General features: G+C 37.5%; 1 protein-coding gene across 7 annotated transcripts in view; it reads right to left on the reverse strand.

The window, feature by feature from the left end:
* Positions 1-2,530: 2,530 nt before the first annotated feature.
* ADD3 (adducin 3) overlaps positions 2,531-24,339 on the reverse strand; it is a 124,228-nt gene continuing 102,419 nt past the window's right edge. For 6 of the 7 annotated variants that reach the window (XM_004763877.3, XM_004763875.3, XM_004763876.3 and 3 more), the window contains 13 exons: positions 21,039-21,177; positions 16,858-17,009; positions 15,840-15,920; positions 14,838-14,987; positions 14,202-14,345; positions 13,990-14,088; positions 12,575-12,757; positions 11,740-11,997; positions 10,050-10,169; positions 9,504-9,590; positions 7,117-7,240; positions 5,408-5,503; positions 2,531-4,770 (listed from right to left, as the gene is read on the reverse strand). In XM_004763877.3, coding sequence (XP_004763934.1) covers positions 4,478-4,770; positions 5,408-5,503; positions 7,117-7,240; positions 9,504-9,590; positions 10,050-10,169; positions 11,740-11,997; positions 12,575-12,757; positions 13,990-14,088; positions 14,202-14,345; positions 14,838-14,987; positions 15,840-15,920; positions 16,858-17,009; positions 21,039-21,177 — 1,926 coding nt within the window. In that variant the 3' untranslated portion in view covers positions 2,531-4,477. The remainder of the gene's footprint in view (positions 4,771-5,407; positions 5,504-7,116; positions 7,241-9,503; positions 9,591-10,049; positions 10,170-11,739; positions 11,998-12,574; positions 12,758-13,989; positions 14,089-14,201; positions 14,346-14,837; positions 14,988-15,839; positions 15,921-16,857; positions 17,010-21,038; positions 21,178-24,339) is intronic. The other variant, XM_004763879.3, reaches the window with a different exon arrangement.

A 24,339-nucleotide genomic window follows, 5' to 3' on the forward strand; every position in this document is an offset into this window, starting at 1 on the left:
AGTATGTATTACTAGACTCTTCTCCAAGAAAGATCTCCAAATATATTTATTTAAATATATTTATTTAAATAAAGTTGTAAGTGAATAAAAGTATACTTCTAATGTTTAAAACTACTTGTAGAACTAAGGACACCTGGCTGGCACAGTGGGTAGAGCACAAGACTATTGATATTGGGGTTGGAAGTTCAAGCCCCACATTGGGCCTAGAGCAGACTTAAAAAATAAATAAATAAATAAATAAATAAAATGTCAAGATTTAAGAAAAACATTCTCTAACTGAACAGTCTTTTCGTGTTTTTAAAATACCACTTTCCTTGGAATGTCTCTCCTTGTCCCCAACACTGAAAATCAGAAAGGAAAAATAAAGAAAAGATAAACGGCTTTTACCCAAGTCTTTTCTGTATCTTAAGCAAAGGTAGAGAGCAATACCTTGTCCTCTAGGTGTCACGGTGAAGGGTCAAGGGCTGCTCCGTATATTAAAGGATAGTATCACCACAGGCCACTCCCACTTTGTAGGTATTCATCAATTTCTTCCTTCTTGGGGTGACTTATTTAGAAGAAGAAAAGTCTTCCAAATTAAAAGTTAATGTTTTATCCTAAATCTATATCCCATCTTATATCACAACATGAATTCAGCATGGTTGGATCTATAATCTAAGAAAACTGCCTTAAAAAAAAAACCTCACTGGACCCACGCTGGGTCTGGCACACAGGTGTCACTAGTAATTATAGAATCTGAATTTTGATGGGTGAAATGCTAGTACCCCTTATTCATTTTCTGTAAGCCTTAGTCTCATTATCTACAAAATGGGGGATAATATCACCTATTTTGTTGGGATGTTGGGAAGGCCAAATGAGGTAATACATGAAAAGCCCTTGGGATAATTTTTGATTAACAGAAGGCATTAAAAAGCAAGAGGTTATCAATTAATCTCTCCAGCCAAAACATGCCAATTTTTGAAGAAGGCATTTCATTGCCACTCACAGGAACAAGGAGTCATTTTCTACCAGGGTTTCCTCTTGAGACCTCACTTCAGATACTGTTTCAATGTGTTTTCCACCATAAGCATTGGAATCCTTCCCGTGGTATCTGGATTGGTGAAATGAACTTGCTAAGACAACAAAGTTGAGAACAATCTAGTGAAGAGAATGATAAGCACCAAAGGAAATGTCTTCTAAGTTCTGGATTATTTCCCAACCAACATGGTGCCTATCAACTAACAGAGGGAAGAAGATACAGGCAAGGATTTAAGCCACGCAGTGGATTGTTAGGTCTATTACACCCTCTAGTGGCCAAAAAGAAGATTGTTCTTTTAAAAATCTTGGTTTGATCAAGATGGAAATTTGGATGAGTATACATATCACCCTTGAGTTAAAAAAATAACCAGCTTGCCTTTATGTTTTTTGCCCATGTTAAAAAAAAAAAAAAAAAGAAAGAAAAAAGAAAAACCCTAAAAGCTAATGTTAAGAGAAACCAATGCTGTCACAACTGGACCCATTTGGCTCTCTTTCTTCTCTGCTAAATGAAAATACTAAACACTAGAAGAAAAGGCACAGGCAGCACACCTTTCAATGCCATATTGACTCTCAAATGTAACTAAAGTTAATGGTCTTTGTTGCGTTATGGAAGGGAATTCTGAAATGAGTATCTTTCTAAAGCAGGAATTTTTCACCACAGGGTTATTTACAAGCCAGGGTAATAATTAAATATGCCCAAGACTATGAATCTATTCTTCTCTGCCTAAACCCTTCATTTTTATAATGGGTAATTATAGTAAAAACTTCAATTAACCAGAACCCTCAATTAACATGATTTCCCCTCCTGCACTCTATTTTTAGGACAAAGTGGAAGAAGGAAATCACAAGAAGTCATTCCTATGAAGGACTGAGTTTGAAAATCTTCTAGAATAAATTATGCTAAGGAGAAAAAACCCAGAATAAAATTACATTCACACGATGATAAGCAATATATATGAGATGTATCTATAAATCATCAAGAGTTGGAAGGGAATAGATTTATTTTAATGTTAAGATGCTGGAATTGTAACCTAATTTCTATTCTTTTAATTATCATAGTTACATTTTAAAAAATCAAAGACAAGAGTAATGTATATAATAAAATCAGCATATATTCTGCAGCATTTTCTATTCTACATGCATAGATCTGAATAGTAGAACTGAGACTGAGATTCAGAGTCTTAAGTCCTTCCAAGATCATGAGATCCCAGAGATATAGTTAAGGTCACATTTGCTATTCAAGGCAAAAAACAGGTCCCTTGGGGGAACACTTCGTCTAATATGAGCTGAAATTAAATTAAATTAATTAAAACATTTTTTAATATTGTGAATTTTCAACTAATTTGAAAATAAATTTACTAGGAAATTACTTACTCAGAAGCCAACAGTCCTACTTAAAATCTCACTGCACTTAAAAAAAAACGAAACAAAACAACAAAACCCCCATACTCCACAAAGCAATTCAGGCTATGCAACCACCCTTGAAACCTGAAAGTTCATGATACCAAATCCATCTATTTAAAATACTGTTTATTTGTGATTTAACATTAATTAGCATTACATCTAAGAGCAATATCAGATAACATTTATACATTTTCCACAGGACACAGAGGTTCATTGGCTCATTCTTTATGCCAAAGCAAGTAAATAGAGGCATTAGCAAAAGGTGCAAATAGTTCACTGTTGCGTTTAAAAAATATTTATGCACATTGCATTCATTTAAGATATATATATATTTAAAAAGTTATGGAAAAGCATAGTTCACAGGTTACTGTTTCTACATACGTTGTAATACAACATAAATGATGTAGAACATAAAAAATTCTCAAATACAGAATTAAGCAACTGAAAGTTTCCACTAAGAGATTAAAATACTGATTCCAGTAGTTAGTGAGATCTAGAATGAAATTTCCAGGCTCTGTTTCAACTTTGCATCATCATACACATACAGTCAAACAGAACCAGCCCCAGAACACACTGTAATCAATGTGATTTTTTTTTACATCCCAACTCACCCTCCAGAAACACTTCAGATTATTTTTACCCAGACCATTTCAGATCATTGATTTTACATTGATTTGTGACATCACTTGGGTGATGGGGGGGGAAACTATATTAAGCCTAGTTTAAATTTGTATTTACATTAGAATGGAAGTTAACTGAAGTAAGGTAAGAAAATTTTGTCAAAATCAACAAGTGGTAGGTTTTCTCACTGGGGGATCAGATCCACTGATTTCTTCTAGTACTGCCTTCTAAAGATATAGAAATTAAAAGGAACTGACCCTTTTAAAACTCAAATATCAACCAAGAAATATGATTTTGGCAAAGCAGAATTTTAACAATTTGGGACATGTTTCAAATAGACTATGCTTTAAATCCTATCGTGACTGAATCTTTATCAAACTAGAATTCTTTGCATGACACCACTTTTGTTCCCTTCCTTTTTCACTTTCACTCTTCCTTTTCATTTGGTTACCGTAGGAGAGCTTCTTCATTTGTTAGCAATACTCAGAGAAAAATGTATGATAAGGTTCAAATATGAATCTAGTTATACCTTGAAATGTTCTAATCCCCTTTTGATACCAAGTCCCTGGATTCTTGAATTATATTTAAGTATACTTAGTACCAAGCAGCCTCAAATGTGCTCTACTGTTATATGATTGGCTAATATGCTTATGACGCTTTTATATTGAATGGTATACAAACATCTCAACATACAAAAATCATTTTTGCCAGAGTTAAACTAAATAACCCATGTTACGTGTACAAAATCCCCTTTGTTGAAAAATAAGGGGCTTTCTAAACTAATAAAAAAGGAAGTTTTCAAAAATTATAGTTTACTAAAATGATTTATTTTTTTTTGGCAAAGAAGGTTACTTCAGGTGAGGAAATTTTATACTATGAATAAAATTCCAAATGAATATTTTCTTAAACTTTTCTTTAAAAAAATTATGTGCCAGTGTATACTAATGCTATAGATTCTTAGAAGCTTTTAAAGTGTTCTGTTAATGCCCACTGAAACAATGGGAACCCAAAAGGTACAGTCAATAATCGTGGTAAAAAATTATATTCTGATTACACAGTGAAGCAGGTGTTGAGAAATAAAAATTCTCTCTCTTGTTCACTGGTAATTTGTTTCCAACAGATATTATGCAGAAGGCCTGAAGTAATTCAGACAGATATCTGTTTGTGATGAATTATAGTAATACTTCATGAGGGCAGAGCTAACTAAAACTAGCAAGTGTTTAAAAATTCAAAACCTTTTTTGGACATATAAAATGAGATGAATTTGAAATTGTTTTCATAATGTTTTTCTTTTAGTAAAATCTCTTTCCAGTTCTTAAGTCCAGTTTGCTACATACCCCCAATCTTATCTACCACTGCATATTAATGATCAACTTAAATGTGGTATTTAAATGTGCAATGTCACACTGTAATAACAGTTATAAAAAGACTTTAGTTAGGCTTCAACTTTCTCCTTTTTTTTGTTCTTTTTCAGAAAAGAAGGAGTACGGAATTTCTTCTTTTTCTTGGATGGTGATTTGGAAGGTGAGCCTTCAGGTGACAGGACTTCTTCAATTTTTTCTGGAGACTTAATGGTAATCTCGATGTTCTCTATGGTCGTGCTTGTAGTTAACCTACTCACTCGCTTTGCAAGCTCATCTTCAACATCATGCATATCATCCTTGCCATTCACTACCATGACAGGCACTTCCATGGAGATGAAGCTCTTGGAAAATAGCTCATGGTTTTCTACAAAAGGGGAGGGGGTGGGGGGGGTTTGGGTTATTTTATACAGTTAACAGCTTTGTTTTATTTTATAAAACTGAAATGTTTTAGCAATGTACTAAGGTATTACTTTAAATTCAATAAAGATAAATCATTATCTTAATAGACCATGGGTCTATTAGCAGGAAGCTAATTTTCTCACGTAGTATAAAGGCGAAAGGCACAAAGTTATTAGACCAAAGGATGAAGGATAGCTAAGTCTGGTTTGATGATTTAACAGTTTCATTGTAAATCAAGTCAATACAAATGAGGAAGACAACATGTATTTTTCTTTAATTTGGGGGTCATTTGGCAATTAAAACTGAAAAAGATTTCATGCTTCTGATTGGAAGATGTAGGACAGACCACTTTTAATTTCACAAATTCTTAAGAGCTAATCGGTTGCTAGGATCCAAATTAAGGTAAATCAATATAAACTCTGAACAAATGTAGCCCACCATTTAATAAAATAATAAATAAATAAAATTATTGGGAGCTTTAAGTAAAATCCATGGCAAACTTATTGCAATCAGGAGTTCAATTCCTTTACGTGAAAACAAATGACAGAGGACAAACTCTTAAGACTAACTCAGTGAATGCTATGGGAAGTTACAGTGAATACCTTCTAATTTTTCAGGGATATTTTGCGGTGACTGAGTTTGAGACTGAATTTGTGAAACAGATGAAGCGTCATCTGAGAGTAATTCCTGCTCAGCATCTGTTGGATGAGAGTTTAGTTAAAAGCCATGCAAAACAAAGAAGCATAAGATCTCAGGGAGGTTAGTACATCAAATTCCTGCAGATGTCCGATAAACTCTTCAGCAATGAGCTGAGCATGCTAGCTTTCCCATAGAATAATAATTATGCATTAAGAGGAGGTTAATGTGTTAACATTTCTGGCTGCTACTAATAAGTTTACATACATGCTTAGTAAGGAAGCATGGCTAATCGCAGCCCAGGCAAATAATATGTATGCATTTAGCTTTTGCTTGAGTGTTAGAAAACCAAAATACACTGAGCAGCCGGGTGATGAAAAGTCTCTGATGAAAGAATGATGAAGTCTCACCAATGATGCTACATTCATGAGGAGGGCAGAATGCCTCACTGAATTTGTGAACAATATCCAATTAGTGATTCCTGTCAGAGCAATATTAGTGAGCTAATTCAGAAGGCCATAATGAATGTGGAAGAAACTACTTATTAAAATATATATATATAGAAGGTGATGGTTCTAGAGTGCAGTATTTATTACCTGACATCTTTAGGCTTTCAAAACAATGAGAGATTAAAGAGGGACATTTTATAAAATAGAAAAACAGAGAAAGTTTCCAACATTATGTCAGAATAAACAAATTCAATAATACCACTTAGAACATTTCGTATGTTCACATTAATGAGTCAAGACGACTCCCTCTTGTGACAAAGGCACCAACTAACATACTGATAAAAATTGTTCCCTTGATGATCCTCTGGTCAATTCTTTCTACATGATACCTAACATGAACAAAATTTCTCTATTAGTTCTGTTCTGCCTTGGGTAAAAATTTCAACTCTATGTTGTAGATGCTGTAAAGCAGAGGCTTTTACATTTTTCTAGGGTCACAGACAAGAATTCTCCTTTACCCTGAGTGCCTCCTTTCCCCAAATGTGTATCATACAAAATTAAGCATATATTTTTCAGATGGCTCATGGACTGTCTGGAGTTTAGCCAAAGACCCAAGATTGAGAACCCCTGCTATAAAGAATTTATTTTTGAGAAGAAGGGAGTTAATATTTAATTAGCTGGGGTTTCATGAACAACTTTTAAATATAATCTTACTTAGGGTCCTAAAGTCAGAAAAACTCAACCTCATAAGAGTGCCTGTGTGTTTAAAGAAAGTCACATCAAAATTTCGCTTTTGAGATAGTATTGGTACCTTGTGATACCAATCTCTCTCTCAACAAGAGAGATTTTACAAAGTATTATTAAAGACACACAATATATGCTGTAATGTTTAAATCTATTACTATACCGATATTTATTTTAGCTGGTAATTCTTTACTTATCTGTGGGTATCACTGTACTATGGAAGACTTTCTGCCAGCCATCAGATTGCTTTCCAAGGAAAGCTGTTTTCTCTACATGTTAACATAAATGGACTATGGGGACTGCATTTTAGCTCCACCCACACTCAGCAAGGTCTGGGAGAGATAACAAAATAACCAATTGCAGAAGGACATTTAAAAACAACAACAATAACAACAAAACACTGACTGCCTTCTATCATCCAACTCAAGGTGTTCTGCTGTTAGCAGTTATGGTTATCAGGCTTAACCTGAAAATGAACTAACCTTCCAAGCCTTGCTGTTTACGTTCGATTGTCTTCTTATACTCTTCAAGTTCTCCTTCTGTGAGATGACTGAAGGGGTTGGGAGGAGCTGGTGGAGCCTGATCGTCATCTTCAAATTGCATGGTCTTGTGGAGGAAACATTGACAGATCAGAGGTTATTCTTTGGAACCGGATTAGGGGGCAGAGAACATAGCTGAAGGCTCTCAGAATGATGGTGGGAGAATGGTAGGAGCCTGAAGAATTCTGTAGATAAATGGCCTCAGATAAAAGAACTACAAAATTAACATTTGGGGATTCCCTAGAGAAACAACCAATGACCCTACAGTGTGAAGTTCATCAGTTCCCAAGCTCTGCATGCACCCAGAGCATCTGACTGGCTTTCCAGTGCCCCATTCTTTTTTTTTTTTTTTTTAAGATTTTATTTATTTATTTGACAGAGAGAGATCACAAGTAGGCAGAGAGGCAGGCAGAGAGAGAGAGGAGGAAGCAGGCTCCCCGCTGAGCAGAGAGCCCAACGCGGGACTCGATCCCAGGACCCTGAGATCACGACCTGAGCCGAAGGCAGCGGCTTAACCCACTGAGCCACCCAGGCGCCCCTCCAGTGCCCCATTCTTAAATATAAACAGACTACCATGTATTACTAGACACCTGAGGAGTGCTTCCAATATAGAAGGGAAAAACTAGGAAACAACAAAAAGAGAACTTAGAAGAACAAGGAAAATAAAGGTAGCTCAAGAAAATCTTAAATTGATTCCCTTAGAGCAGTAAGAGAAAATGCTGTATCCATGAAAAAGACCAGGATGTTATTTAAAAAAGAAACATTCAGGGAGTAAGAAGTCTTAAAAATCTTTAAAAATGTATCAAAACAGAAAATTAAACAGAGGGATAATAGTCAAGCAAATCTCCTAAAAGTAGGAAAAAAAGACAAAGGGATAGAAAATGGTAAAGAGAAAAATCAGAGGCTCAAAGAGATTCAATTAACAGTAAATCTTGACCAGGCGCCTGGGTGGCTCAGTGGGTTAAGCCTCTGCCTTCAGCTCAGGTCATGATCTCAGGGTCCTGGGATCCAGTCCCGCATTGGGCTCTCTGCTCAGTAGGGAGTCCGTTTCTTCCTCTCTCTCTGCCTGCCTCTCTGCCTGCTTGTGATCTCTCTCTCTGTCAAATAAATAAATAAAGTCTTAAAACAAAACAAAACAAAACAGTAAATCTTGACAGAAAGAGACTGGAAGGAAAAAACTATTGAAGAAAAACATTTTAAAAATTCCCAGAACTGAACCATAGGACTTTGCAGATTCAAAGGGTTTACTGAATGCTGAGAACAAAGACTCAAAGAAATCTACTAGAGAGCACATCATTGTGAAACTTCCAAACAGGAGGGATGCAGAAGAGGTCTGAAAGAATGAAAAAGGGCCCTGCAGTCCCCTTCTACTTCTCCACAGTAACATGAAGTTAGGGGACAACAGAGTGATGCTTTCCACGTTTTTGAGGTAAATTATTCTAACTAGAATTCTGTGTCTATTATATGAACATTTGAGGGTAAAACACAGGATTTTAAGCTGTTACCTCCCGTGTACCCCTTCTCAGAAAGCTAGTAAGAGGATATGCTCATGATAAAGGAATAAATCACGAAACTGGAAGACAGGATGTAGGAAACGGGATACTACACAGTCAAGAATCAGAGGAATCTTCAGGATGAGAATGTGCAGCTGGTCTGAAGAGCAACCAGTCTAGATCTGGTCTGGAATGACAGAGCAATGAGAGATTACCTGTTACCTTTGACCCTTTGGAAAACAATAAGGCTTTAAAATTCCTTTGAGAAGTTTGGGAAAAACTAAGCCAATGCACCCAAAATACAAAGCCAATGACAATGACTTACTAAGTCCAGGGGTCAGAGAGTAATATAAGAAAGGAGTTGTAATCATGGGGTACTGTCTCGCTCAGCAGTAAACACCGAAAGCTGATTTAACAAGGAAACTGTAATATAATCTTTCCCCATTTTCTCATCTCTGAAATCAGGATTCATCTAATGATTAATGGCTTCCTACAATTTTAATTGTAAGGGTTTTTCCTCTTTTAGTGATATACAAAACCATGGCACTTCTTACAGTTGATGACATAGGCTCAATGAAATCAATTGAGATCTAAAATTAATAGGCCAAGAAAAAGGAGAACAAAAAGCAGCTCTTTAGAAACATGAAGGTAAATGCTAGAAGAAAATCCTTGCCCCTTAAAATTCGGAGTTGAAGGTGATATTTTAAGTCTTGCAATTATCTGACTTTTTAACTTGTGCTTATATTAACTTTAGTAAACATAAATATTCATTTGTAAAAAACAAAGAAATTAGTGCGGTAAATCAAAATCAAAGATCATATTGCTTCATGGACTTACAGAAGGTGGTTTATCCACAACAATTCCAGCAAGCAATTGAGATTGTGGTCCTGCTGTTTTCAAGTCATACCGGTTTTGTTCTCGAATCTGAATTGAAATACAGTAACAAGTTCTTGGGGGCAACTATGCAGATGACCTTTACTTTCTCTTTTCCCACAGGCTTGCTATCTGACCACCCAGAGCCTCTTTCATTCCTGTCTCCACAAAGCCCTCTCTGATCAATCCAACAACTCACATTCATCTCCTCCACTCTTCTCCATGTGTGATTTCTATTGTCTTACATGGTTAGAGAACTACATTTTCCACTAACGCCAGGGCTCAATTTTGCTAATACAGCAGCAATATGTTTAATGTTTCTTTCTCGGGTAGCCCACTCTCCACTGACTAGCAGAGCTGAAGGTATTCAATACAAGCTAAAAGTATGAGTTTCAAATTATTCTTTAATCAAACCCCCAAGTTTGGTATTAATCAGATTTAATCACGAGCGATTTGAACATAAAATGGTATTAAAAATGCCTCCCCAGGCCAAAGAGGACCGCATCTTACCTTATTTCTCTTTTCTAGTACCTCATTTGGGTTTGTGTTTAAAGGAACAAACTGATTTGGATCTTCAATTTTGATAGGTGTTCCACTACTAACTTTAGAAGAGTCCTCTGCTCTCATCCACTAAAAAACAAAAAATTTTATAGAATAAAGCTTTGTGTTAAGGAAAAAAGGTAGGTTCTTGATAACTGTTTATAGACTCAAAGACAGGGAGCATACACCGCCAATATTTTAAAGAATTTCACTAAGCAGTATTTAGTGGTCAATTACTATATATCTCACACTGTTAGAAAAAGGCTCATGATCAGCACTCAAAAAAAGTGATTACTATTTACATGAATACTCATTTATATAGCTCCTTAAATTTTCTCCCTTTGGCATTTTCAAATACGATGCTCAAACACTCCAAGCACAGATACAGAGCTTAATCTCGTATTAACTCACATTTAGAGATGGCACCTGCATTAAAGTTTCTTCAACTGATGATGGCTAAGTTGCCAAAAAGGACATAGGAATCTTTTAAGATTTAGTTTTCCAGACTTCATTTTTTATTTTTGGTTGCCAGAAAAGGCCAATGACCTGACCAGCATTTTACAGAGAGGGTAATCTGGTAGTGACCCATAATACAACAGAAGAATAGGGATGGCAGAGCCTTATAGAATTTTTCTTGATCCCATATTATATCCCTAAAAGAAGGCTAATATTCATCAAGATTAATAATGGCTGTCCATCAGTCTCTGTCAATAAAATTAATTCTGGGAAACTAAGGAGTTTAATTATGTTCTTTTACTAGGAGATTAAAAAAATAGGTTTCTTAAGATTGTATTTATTTTTTAAATTTTATTTTTTATTTTATTTATTCATTTATTTAATTTATTTTTTTGATAGAGTGAGGGAGAGAGAGAGAACATGAGCAGGGTCAGAGGGAGAAGCAGACTTCCCTGCTGAACAGGGAGCCTGATGTGGGGCTTGATCCCAGGACTCTGGGTTCATGACCTAAGCTGAAGGCAGACATTTTTTAATTGACTGAGCCATGCAGGCTCCCCAGGAGATAAGATCTTATAGACTAGGGAGAAACACTTTGATGCCTAGGAACTTCCATATTGAATGCTACTGATTTTTGTGATAGGATGAACAATTTTGAGTATTTAGAGGATATTTGGTGATAAGCACTCTAAAACTAAACCAAATCTGAAGCAAAATGTTGAAAAAGGTAAGACAACCCATGTCTCTCTCTATAAGATCTTGCCTAAGGATAACTATGTGCAGTAATTCATGAAACTCTGGAACCATTATGTTTTAGTATCTTTTATAGATCTGATTCACTGGTATAAATATAAACTGCAAAGCAGTATCAAATAGTGGATTAAGGAGAGGGTTCCAGAGTCACTGTATGCATCCAAATCATGACTTTACTATTCACAGATTATTAGTTAATCCTTCTCTGCCTCAGTTTTCACATCTATAAAATGGGGGAGAAAAACAGCATCTTCTTTGTCTTAAGAGAATTAAGTAAAAATTACTTTATGGCCCATAAAACAAAGTATCTTGTACAAAGTTTACACCTGATAAATGACAGGTTATTATTATTACTATATTCTGCTTTCCCAATATTTTTAACAGAACATTCAATTCACGAGTAACTAGGCAAAATGTTTAGTAATGTGGCAAACCACAGAGAATAGTGACATACTGTGATTTTGGTCCTGGGACTGGTTTCACCGTTCCGAGACTCCTCAGGCACATTCACTTTCATGTAAGTATTTGGGGAGTTCAGCCATCTTGTTTTTTCACGCTGCTGTCTCTGTGCCATGTATTTGAGAGGAGAGAGTGGTACTGTGTCATCCTCAAAGGAAAAAGCAGTCACAGTTGCTGGGATTTCCACATCACTCTTGTGCCTGGGCTTCTCTCGAATGAGAGGATGCCTGTAAGCATAGCCTGTTCTATACCCCTACGGGAGAAAAAGAAACCACATTTGAAGCAACCAAACATTACCAAACACAACATTTGGACTCTAATCCTTTAAAAAAATGATCAAAAAGACTCCTCTGTCAAAAAACAAAGGGGAAAATATCCTTCAAACCCCACATAAACTCCACGTAACATCAGAGTTGAAATTACGCAAATTTCAAGATCTGGTTGAAAGAGATTCCAGCTGACAATGCGATCTCCACTCACACAACTGTTCCTGACAAAGGTAATTTCAAAACTGCTGACCAGAAACATTTTCCTCATTATTTTCTAGTTTTCTGGAAGTCAGATCTCAGTGCTCATTTAAGTCTTTGCTTCTGGGTCTGAGGGAAAATCTATCTTCTGACCCTTAGTGGAGGAGGGTAAAATCTCAAGATGACATGTTTCACCATTTGATTCTTAAAAATGTGGTAAAATTACACTGGAATGCCTCCCTAGGGTCAAACTCAGCTCCCAGAGGCATAAAGAGGGTCCCAGATAGTCCAAAGGGAGATGGAGGCATTTGCTCTTGAATCTGAAGACATGAAATCCAAGTTCACATATAATTTTTCACCTACCAAATTATCCAGAGTCCTCATCAGCCCTTCAAACTCAATCTCGCCAACTTTCCATTTTTGATGGGAACCCATATTCACTCCTCCTCCTCCAGATGCTGCTACAGTGTAAGTGAAAGCTTTATACTTCTGTGGATCCAGCACAAGCAGATTGTCTACTCCACCTGCCCCTGCTAATGCCCGCACCTGTGATCAATGGCAAAACAGGCACAAGACTGTAAAGATTATAATGAATATTTTACCTTTAAAAAGTTATATTTATTTTTATTTTTTAAAAGGTATAATTTTAATTCAGCAAATACCTGTAACACTTAACCTATATAGGTTATAACTAACCTATATAACCTATAATATAGGTCATTAACTAACAACAAAAAGAAGGCAACATACTTGTGAAAATAGGCAGCTGAAGTATCTTTTCCATCTATCTGAAAAAGATACTTCCAGGATTCCGACCCTCCCTCCTGGAAAACACAGTTAGAGCCATTCCTTCTAATAGATTTCAAAAAACTGAATTCTCTTGCCAAATTTTAAAGTTAACTTGCAGTTTTCCCATGGCTATCCTTTCCTTTTTTTTTTTTTTTCCTGAAAGTTATAATTTCAAAGAAATACAGACACTCTACTGTGAATCTAAGGATATTTAGGCAGAAGTAGTCAGGTCATTATCTTAAGCTTTTCACAGCTTCACTGGAGAAGAGGAGGAGGTACTGTTAAAGCGGGGAAAAAAAGTTGGTTAAGACATTAAAATTGACAGAAAAGTTTTTTCCCTTTTTCTGTGGCCCTTCCAATAAATTAAGATTATTACCATTTGCTTCAAGATAATCTTCATGAAGATGGAAACTAAGGTCTGTTAAAAATACATTCAGCTTCTCTGAGGAAAAAAGTAGCTAATGACCATCCAACCCATTATAATAAGTCTGAGTGTGTGCAATTGTTAGAAACTGCAAGAGTTTGTAAGACTTCTGGCCCTGCTCTTACACTTTTTATAAAAGTGGCTGTAATACATCTTATCTTTGAGGATTGACAGTTGTCTCTGTTTCTCAGCGCCACACCACTACAGGATAAAAACAGAGATATATAAATTTACACTATCTTAAAAAGTAGGATTGGGGGAAAATGATGTTTATGAAGCACTCGGATTTGTGTGTGCATTTATGTGACATTCTCCCCCCTCCTATTTTCTTTATTTTTTTTTCCCCCTCCTATTTTCAATTCAAGAGATAACTGAGCTGATCCTTTTTATTCAAGTAAAAGAGAACTTCTCTTAAAAGGCAAAACAGAAAAGAAAAAAAAAAAAAAAAGACAAAACAGAAAGCCAACAGGACTTTGCAAATAAATAAACACAAAACCCAACTCAACAAGCAAATTACAAAGCAATTAAAAAAAAAAGTGTGTGTGTGGAAGGATAATTTTCCTACCTGAATCTCACAGGCTATCTGCGCACTAAATATATAATGAAAAGCCTCCTCAACTGTTTCTCCAAGGGCGACCACACCATGATTTCTGAGTACCAGCACCTAAAATAGAATCCCAAAGCAATCACTTGAAATAACTGGCATAGCTCACACTGTTTTCATCAACAGCAAGAGCAACAAAAATAGCTCCTTCAACAGAAACTCTACTTACATACCTTACAACTTGGCCCCAGAACTTTCTGCAGTTGAATTCTCTCCTCTTGTTCATCAAGTGACCCTTGGTAGTCATAATAGGCAATATCTCCCAGGATGAGGGACTCTTGCGAAATTGGAAGGATCCCGCACTTCATGGAGGAGACCTATTTGATTGGGTCCATGTCAAGAGGACACATTTAGTTACTAATTACACTCTCCGAGGAACCCGATTCTTTAGTCAGCTCAAGAAGCACTAGCCTAGTCACTGTGTTCACCATTCCAGCCCATCTCCCACTCCAGCTCATCATTTCTTCCAGAGGGGAAACAAAACAAAACAAAACGGATTTAGGGGATACAAGCCAATTTAAATGTTATGCCAAATATTATGAAAGAAACTTTGCTTCAAAAAACTCAGTACCCAATTATTAACTGATTAGTTAAAAATGCCTATGTTTTTTCTCCAGTTGTTTCTTACAATGTCAGCATTTGGTCCAAAGGAACTTTCGCTTTCTGGGTACTCAGAGAACTAATGTTTTGAGTAGGATTCTGAATGATGGGGTGTGAAAGTGTGTAGGTAATAAAGCATCATGTAAGGAAAACCACAAAAATAATACCCTTCCCAGAACCACTGCTGCTTTTCGCCTTCAGTGACTTACAGCTGCTGTTGCAAGGGTATGGATGTGTATTACACACTTAACATCAGGACGTGTGGAATAGATTGCAGCATGGGGACTGAAGCCTGAATGGTCAATTTTCAGATTAGTACTTCCCTGATCAACCACTTCTCCTATTATATTGACTTTCACCTGGAAAAAATCAGAGAGACATATTTAATTGGTGTCATTGTATCAAAGACATGTATCAAACTCCGTCTTTGGTCTACCAGCTAAACCAGGAGGTGGCAAACTTTTTTGTCAAAGACCAAACAGTAAGTATTTTAGACTTTGTGGGCCTCTGTTGCAACTACTCAACTCTGCTATGTAGAGCCATGAAGAACTGTTAAAAAACAACAAACAAACAAACAAACAAACCAAAAAACGAGTGTGACTTTGTTCCCACTAAACCTTATTTACAAAAAACAGTGTGCAACAAAACTCAGAATTTAGTAAGAAGTAGTTTCCCAAAAGCCAAATAACTTAAAACTCTTCACTAAAGGTCTGATCAAGGTTACTAAACTCACTGGAAAAATGTCCATTTGCTAACACTGCAGCACCCAGAACCAGTGTAGTTCCTGCCATTCTAGAAGCCAACGACACTGGCTATGAGCACAATCACGGGAAAAAAAAATACTACACGGTCAGCCCCCCTGCTCACACCAGTGGAACTTTGCTGAAATCCATAAAATACATACAGACTCTGTGAGTTTTTAAAAAATTCCAGAGTATACAGGGTGGAAAAATTTCAAAAGATTCCCTTCAAAACATGAACAGGTTCACTGACAAGATCAGCTTATTTATTAGTCTCTTTTAACTACCTTGTTTTTCTTTACCCCTAAAGCTTTTCTTACAAAATCAACATAACCTTCCAAATGTTTTCCTGTTCGTTAGCAAACATTTCCCATCCATACCTTCTCTTGTTCTGCCCTGTACCAAAACCTAAAAGCTGTTAGAAAAGCACAAAGAAGAACAAAGAAAGTAATGTAGGAATGAAAATTATACCAGATTGGAGGCTGTAGCTTCAGAAAAAGACAGGCCTCTAGGAATTATTATTATGTGGTCTTGCTCCTTACTTATTCTCACCTGGGAGAAAGAACAAAAAACAGGGAATTACTGTGAGGTGTTCATATTTTACAGTGTAAATACAACTAGGAATATATTTGCAGTGAATAACTATAAGAGATTGTGGGGGGGGGGCGTTGATAGGAAGCAACAGAGCAGAAATTAAAGGAGTGCAACAGGGAACTTTCCTTGAAAAGTTTTCTTCCCTCAACACGCAAGCACTTGCTAAAATTTCTGACGTTAGTTTCTCATTTACTGAAACTTACCAGTAGTGTTATCCTGGGAGTTCTAAGGTTGCTCAGGCTCAACTACATTCATGAGAAAATATTAGCTGAATGCGGTAATGACTACAATCTCGACTGACAATATGGACATTAAGGGAAAAGGGGCAAAGGAAAGAGAACAGAGTCTCTTCCTGGGAAGGAGCTGAGGTAGAGATGGCGGGGGAAACTAAGGAGTGGCGGAGAGGGAAGAGCCCTCCGGAAGACCGCACCCGAGCCACTGTGACCACAATTCCACACTTTTTTACTTCCAAATACTGTTTGGCTTTCAAGTGTGACAACATGAAAACAGATGATAATGGAAAAAAATATACTTTAAAAATAAAGCCCAGGGAGGAAACTTCCCTGACCCTCTCTATTTTTCCTGTGCCAAGTGCTTTTTAGTGACTCATGCTCAAATATAATTAATATGGAGAGAAAAAATTCTGCAGAAGAATAGTGGATAGGTTCTGCAGTTGGTTTGCACTAAAAGGACACCACAGACCAATGGAGAGGAAAGGTAGGTTAACTGCAGGCTCTCCCTTAGAGTTAAGGTTTGAATCAGGAGTCGGCTGTAACCCAGCAACGCTAGGTTCAGAAAATGAAGTCTGACTGAACTTATGAGTAAACGTGGGAAGAGTACAGCTGCCTTCTCGTTGGGATTTTTTAGAAAAGGAATCGGAAGCCAAAGAACTCACGGAAATATATGTATTTGCCAGCTGCGCCCATCCAAACAAGTCCACGAGTCTGTACAGGCTGGCAAGCTTACAGCGAGTAAGTTTTTCTCCCTTCACGTATGAGGACGTATCTGCCCCAGGAAGGTCATTGATAGGTGTGACCATGCCGAGACCTAGAAGGAGAAATTGTGGAGAGAGACTCACATCAAGTAATGCGGTACCTGGAAGCTGCCGGAGTACGGGAGAGGTCCAGCCTTGTAAATAACGATGTGAAACTTCTCAGCCCACACAATGTTTCATTAGCTTATCTTCCTTCACAGAAGTACATGGAGAGTTAAAATGCACATCAGCAATCTTTGCTATTTCGTCTAGTACAGGACTTGTAAGGGAGGGGCTTGGTAGGGAGTCTGGCTCACAATGCTAGGGGAGAATGGTCACATGATCCTAATGGCCAAGTGTTAATACTGAGGTTATTGCTGACTTTATGATGAAAATATGTCAACAGAAAGCTACTTTTCTAATAGCCCTTTTGACATTTATTCAACAAAAATTTATTTAAGAGAAGAACGCATTCAAACCACACAGTCTGTCTTCAGCCGTCACTGAGCAACAAAACCTAGTCTTGGGCTTTAGTGACCAAGTTCCACGTTTTCTGTCTTTGTTCTCCTTGACACCATTTCCCATCTCTTCCCTGGAAGGCTTCTGCAGACCTGTAGGACTCCACCTGGACCTCTCCCTCCCCTTCACCTGCTGCTTCTTTCTCCTTCAATCAGCTCTCTTCCCTCCTCCCACCTGCGGCTCCAGCCCAAAGCTCAGTCCTCCACCTAGGACTTTTCCCCAGGAAAACACTACAGACTCCTGAGTTTCCAGCTGTCACCTCCGTGCAGAAGACACCCTGATCTTTATCTGCGATAAAGGCCTCCTGCCCACCCTCTAGCCCACTGCTTCTAACGGCCTGCAACCAACAACATATAAATTTAAAAGGTCTTAAAAGCGATTTTCTCTCCCTGCTTTTTCTTACCTTCTCACTCCTCATCAGTCTTGATACTGCTGGTACTACAATTCCCACAGTGTCACACACAAGTAACCTTCCCTGGGCCACCATATGTAATTCATCACTCTGTTCTATCATCCTTTTCCTTACACGTTTCCTCATTTTCCATCCCTGAGTTCAGGCCTCGCTTCACATGCAACGTCTGCAATGAGCCTTCTCGTTTTTGTCCTTGCCTGTAATCCCTCTCTTTGTAAATCCATTCACATAAAGTCGCCTTTTGCCTCAGGACTCCCCTGCTCTAAGTTTTGCAAAAACCCAAAGTGAAAGCCAACAAGGCGCCAGGAAATTCATGTAAGTGCCTAAACAGGGCCAGCTGCAGCCTCTGGGCTACCAGAGAGATCACAAGCCTGGGCTGAAGGGGCAGCTAGCATTCTGCAGTCAGCTGTGGCCATGTGAGAATCTGAGCTCTGGGCTATCAGAACATTTAAACGGAAGGCCCAAGTCAACATGCTAATGTGAGATCTTTTCACTGTGAAATGTTCTGAACTAGTTCAAAGAAATAGTTTCAATATGTAAGCCATATAAAACAGTATAATTTCTAACAAAATTTCAGAGGCAGCCATGAATCGATCTCCTACTTTCCCTGCCAACTTTAACTACTTTCCACAACACAACATAAACTTTCCAGCCAAACGGACTGACTTCTATCCCCTGACCTCTGAACCGTGGAACACAAATTTCCTACTGCCCTGCCTTTGTATATTCCAGCCAGCAACCTTGGCAGCTCAGCTCCCCTTTCCCGCTGTAGTATCTACGACACTCCCAAGACAGCTCCTCTTCTTATTTTCCTCTTCCCTGACAAGTCTTCCTCTTCCAATTCTCGAAACTTTCTCTATAGACTCTTTTCTCTTCTGCCTATACCCTCCTGAATGATTATTTAATCAACACACATGGATTTGAGTAACACTTCTCTATGTCCATCTGCCAAGCTACTCCCTTAAGCTCCAGGACTGTATTTCCAAATGCTGCCATATCCCGGCAGCTCTTGGCAGCTGTGGCATGCCTGAAGTATGAACTTCCTTCATTTCCCAAGCCAAAGAGATCCCCAACTCTAGACATTCCTATTTTTGTCTAATAATACCACAAAATTTCCCAGTTAATTCTTCACCCAGAAACTACAGAGAGGTCTTTCTACATCACCCTCCTGCTTAAAATGGCTTTTCAAAGTTAGAACAGAATCCAAACTTCCAACTCTGGCTGGGAAACCCTGCATAAACCAGCCTCTGCCTATGTTTCTGACCTCACTTTGATCTACTTGTCCCTGCAAAACCATGTTCTCCAGCCATAATCTTTAATTTTTGTTCCTTGAAGACACTGCCGAATTCATTCTCATTTTATTTCCACCTGACATTTGTACTTATTCCTTTCACCTGGAATTTTTTCTTTTGATCTCGGTATGGTTTGCTCCTTACAATTCAGATCTCAGTTTAAATGTCACATTCTCAGAGAGATTCTCCCTCATCATCCAATCTAAAGTAGTTACCTATTCCTCCTATCAAATCGCCATCTATTAATTATTTGCACAGCACTTCCTATTATCTGACCATTTTATTTAGTCTATTTTCTGTCTCCACAGGCAGAGGAAACTTGTTCTGTCTTGTTTATCACTGTATTCCCTATCTCTAACAGGGTGCTTGGAACATAACGAATACTCAAAATTACAGAAAGAGCAAAACAAACTAGCCAAACCTTCGAATTTCTTTGTTTCTTCTGATAGAATGTTTCTTCCAAGCTAGAACAGTGATTTTGGAACTCAGAGTTCTTTTCCCACTCCGTCCCCACTAAACCTCATCAAACCTGTCACCAAGTCTTTTCTACTCTTCCTTGGTGATGCCTTTCTCATTGATCTCTTCTTTTTTGTACCCACACTCTTATTTTAGTTAGAGCACTTACACATCACACTGGGACTCTTTCCAAAACTTTTAACGAATATGTATGTGCAAACATGCTGGTCCACTTTGAGTTCTACAAATACAGCCTAACCTTAGCATGTTTCCATCATTATGTCTCTTTTTATGCCATTCCTCTATTTGGAAAGTACTAGAATTCACTCACTCCTACGAAATGGAAGGAAGATAAGGAAAATGAAAGAAAACACAAAGACAATCCTCTGACTCTGACATGAAGCAGTCCCTGACAGCGCCTTCTGGTGCTCTGTATTTGTTCTGCTACTGCAGAGAATTCCGTACTGACCTTGCTGAGATATAAAGTGCTTATAGTGTTCCGTTCACCAAACTGGTGCTCTACCAAAGAGCTATTATTAAATGAATAAAGTATCTTCAATCCTCTTTCATTCCAAATTCTAACTACTCCTTTCTCTAAAGCCTGGTTAGTTCAGGCCTCTTTTTTTCCATAGTTTTCTCAGTCCACCTCAGCCAATAATCAATCCCAACCCTGAGTTCATAGCATGATGCCTTTTAAAAGGTCATTAAACATTTCTTATGAACTGCTTTGTAATTTTTTCCCCTATAGTTATCTTGCTGTGTTATTCATTTTTGCTTTCATGGAATGTCTCAACTAAAATTATACATTTATATAGGACAGGGCCTTTGTCTTATAACTTTTATAATCTACAAAGTCTATGGTTTACAAATGCCTGGTTGATAAGAAAAGGTAAGAGATTTTAACACTAAGTATTAGATGTTAGAAACTTAAGGACTGGACCAGAGCAGAGTATCCTGCCAGAGAAGTATAGCGTTCAAAGTAGAGATGAAATTATAATTTTGTAAACTTTCTAAAACTATTTGCAAAGATGTGAACAGAACTAGAGGATGTTATGCTGAGCGAAATAAGCCAATCAGAGAAAGACAGTTACTGTATAATCTCGCTGATATGTGGAATTTAAGAAACAAGGCAGAGGATCATAGTGGAAGAGAGGAAAAAATGAAGTAAGATGAAACCAAAGAGGGAGACAAACCATAAGAGACTCTTAATCTTAGGAAACAAGCTGAGGATTGCTGGAGGGGAGAGCACAGGGGAATGGGGTATCTGGATGATGGACATTAAGGAGGGCACTTGATGGATTGAGCACTGGGTGTTATATAAGACCAATGAATCAATAACCTCTACCTCTGAAACCAAGAATATGTTATATGTTAATTAAAATAAGAATTTTTAAAAATTAATAAACTTTCCAAAACTGACATACTGAGAGGAGGTGAAGTAAAGCCCGAGAAAGAACTGGCCATGATGTAATCTGCAATCTGCTGTAATGCCAGCAATCCGGTTGGGTTGTGGCCTTTCTTCATCTGTTCTTGAATAAGGCATTCCAGGTCTTCCCGAAAGGCCTGAAACACACAAAAATAACCATTGAGCACACACATCTCACTTGGAGCAGAACAATCCAAACAAACTTTCTCTATAATCAATCTTTTCCCCAATCCCTCTTTTACATAAATAAGCTTTCATCTACACAACTTTAAAACAAATATCACACACAAAATAATAAAACACTGGAAGAAGTAGCAAGAAGGTTCTTACTGGGAGGAAAAATCATGAGGAGTTCTTAATCTCAAAGAAAATGAGCTACTATAACATCTACAATAGACAGATACAGATGAAACAACCCTGTTAACAACATGGAACTGGAGTATCAAGTATAGACTGATGGAAACAAAGAGCCATTCCTTGCTCAACAGCCTCATTATCTAGGTTAGACTAGAGTCCCTATATGAATGGGGGGCAAGGCTCTGACTACAGACTGCCTCACAGCAGAAGTCTTCACGAAGACATACTAAGTCTATCACAGCTTCCATTTTATGATTTCCATGGCAACTCCCTAGCTCCAAAAACACTGAAAGCAAACTGGTAAGAGTTGAGAACTGATTACTCCCCTTCTGCAATACTGTGCTAAAGAAAGGACATTTCCCCCCCAACTTCGGGTACTACATGTTCCTGTTCTGCAATTCTGCTGTATCTTTTCTTTTGGGGGCATATGTATGTGTGTCAGAAACAGTGTTTATATAAATAAAAATTCTTAACATGAAGAGAAATTCTCTATTCTACTAACCCTTGAGTTGCTAATATGATTCATCATCTGAAACCTCTCTCAATCCTTCACATGACTTGAAATAGCTCATTTTTTAAATTTCTGTAACACCCAACCAATACTTATTTTATTAAATTCATTATTTGTTCTCTTGCTCAAGCCGTTTTTTATTCATTTTAAACATGAAAGCTCTTGCGGTATAAATTCTCTAAACCTTGCTCTTGGTTACATGTGAAGCAGAGTGTCTACCAGAAATTAAGTTCAATTTTTCCCCACTTCACCTAAAAGGGAAAAGGCAGAAAACTGCCTTGGAATCACTACCTCCAAGAGGAGTACATACTAATCCCTTGGAGATCCTTGGAATAATCTTCATCAGATGGGTGAATTTCCTTTGAGTCACCAAAAGCAGCCTTCCTTGTAAGGCTGGGAATAAGATCTCCTGGAGTCCCCCCTTACATGTAGCCTTGCTTAGAGGATGGATGAATAACTCAGAGGTTTTCAGAAAGGACTTTAAGAAAAAAAAAAAAAATGGCACAGGGGCCCCACAGCGGAAAGGAGAAATGTAGTTTGAGGTTATGAGCTTGCAGATATTAAGACCAGTCCTGACTCAATGCTTGTATTGCTTTTAGAACAGTAGTTGAGAGGCAACTGTGATGTGAACTGAAAGAGCTGAGTCCTAAGAGCTGTAATCTTGAGGCTCAACCATGGGGCACCATGAAACACCCTAACTGAACTTAGCACAGGAAGAGAGAGGTCATCCTTCCCTAATGTACCATGGTGGCCTGTACAGGCATCTGGGTCAAAAATGAAGCTGCATCTTCTACTGACTAGAGTAAGACTAGTTTTCAACACCAGGGAGGTCCAGGGGCCATGGACTGTGTAGACTTCAACAGGATCCACATATGCACACGCAGACATATGTACATACTACATCTTGAATATGAAAGTCACTGATTAACCTTTTTGGTCTATTTAAGTCAATGACACTCTTGGGACAACTTAGAAGGGAGTAGAAATTCCAAGAGGAAGATGTTGTACTTTCTACTAATATAGCAAGAGGATGTTTGAGTGATTAATTTAAAAAGTACTAGTGACAGTTAGGCATCCAACTCTTGGTTTCAGATCAGGTCATGATCTCAGGGTTGTGAAATCAAGCTCCACATCCGGCTCTGTGCTCAGCACAGTGTCTGCTTGAGATTCTCTCTCCCTCTCCCTTGCCCCTCCCATTCGTGTTCTCTCTTGCAAATAAATAATTCTTAAAAAAAAAAAAACCCACAAAACCTAGTGACCATATTTGAATTCTGAGTTCATGAAACAATTTATACCAGTTAAACATGGTTTTTCTTTTACAAATTTGAGACTTCTTAAATGTAAATCATCAGCACAATTATACAAACTCTATAAACATCTAATTCCATTCACTGTACCTAGTTCATTTAAATATGTGTAGAGGATATAAAATATCCTCTACAAAGACACATTACACTGACTCCATTAATACATTTCGGAAGACTCCAATAATACATTTCTAAGACTTAGTGAACATAAAATGGTTGTGAGCTGTATATAAGACAGATGGACACCTTCATAGAGATGAGTAACGTTTCACCATATGTAAGGCTGAAAGGAAAGGAATCTCCCATATATACTCATTTATCTTTATATAAACTATAGAAAACTTCTGGACACGTGGCCAGTCTACTCTTCTGAAACTGTATCTTCCCTTTAAAACCAAATTCTGTTTAAACTTTCTTCAGCTGAAAGCAGCTATAACCAATATTCTTTTATTCAGTAAAAAAGAAACTATTTATTCAGTAAAACTATTTATTCAGTTAAAAAAAAATACCTAACAATCTGTATTGCTCATGACATACACTGCAACAGCTTTGAGAAATGGGCATCGTTTTATTGCATGCCCTACCTCACCCTGTTCCAGGAAGAATTTAAGACAGATTCCATAGATTAAAATTATACAAAAATAAATACAGGTTAGAAAAATTAAGCTAAGGAAGAAATAAACAGAAGGAGGTTAGTCAGAGCTGGGACGGAGGTTAAGATACAAAGTATATGCTATAAAACAGTAGGCATTTGCTAGAGATTGGCCAAATTTTATCTAAACTCTCTAGCAGCCAACATGAACTGAGATAATCTGTTTGCTGATATACAATGGCCTTAAGATTAAAAAACAATCTGCTGTTCAAGAGAAGCACAACTATTTATGAGCTGATGACACACTTCTGCTGGGTGGGATGAGAAAGCTAAATAAGAAAGGTTGAAAAATTTGTCAAAGAAAGTAGATGTCCAAGCAAAACTCAGGTCAAATGTTATTTTCATTAGTGAAAATATGTTTTCCACTTTCATACATCCCACAATATGGTGGGCACCAACCTAAAACTTTGGGATAATCCATAATGTCATAGGGGGAAACATAAGCCCTCTAAAAGCAATTAAGAGAAAAATA

Source organism: Mustela putorius, unplaced genomic scaffold (assembly GCF_011764305.1).
Source record: "Mustela putorius furo isolate JIRA1106 unplaced genomic scaffold, ASM1176430v1.1 tig00003909_pilon_pilon_pilon, whole genome shotgun sequence".
Taxonomy (NCBI): domain Eukaryota; kingdom Metazoa; phylum Chordata; class Mammalia; order Carnivora; family Mustelidae; genus Mustela; species Mustela putorius.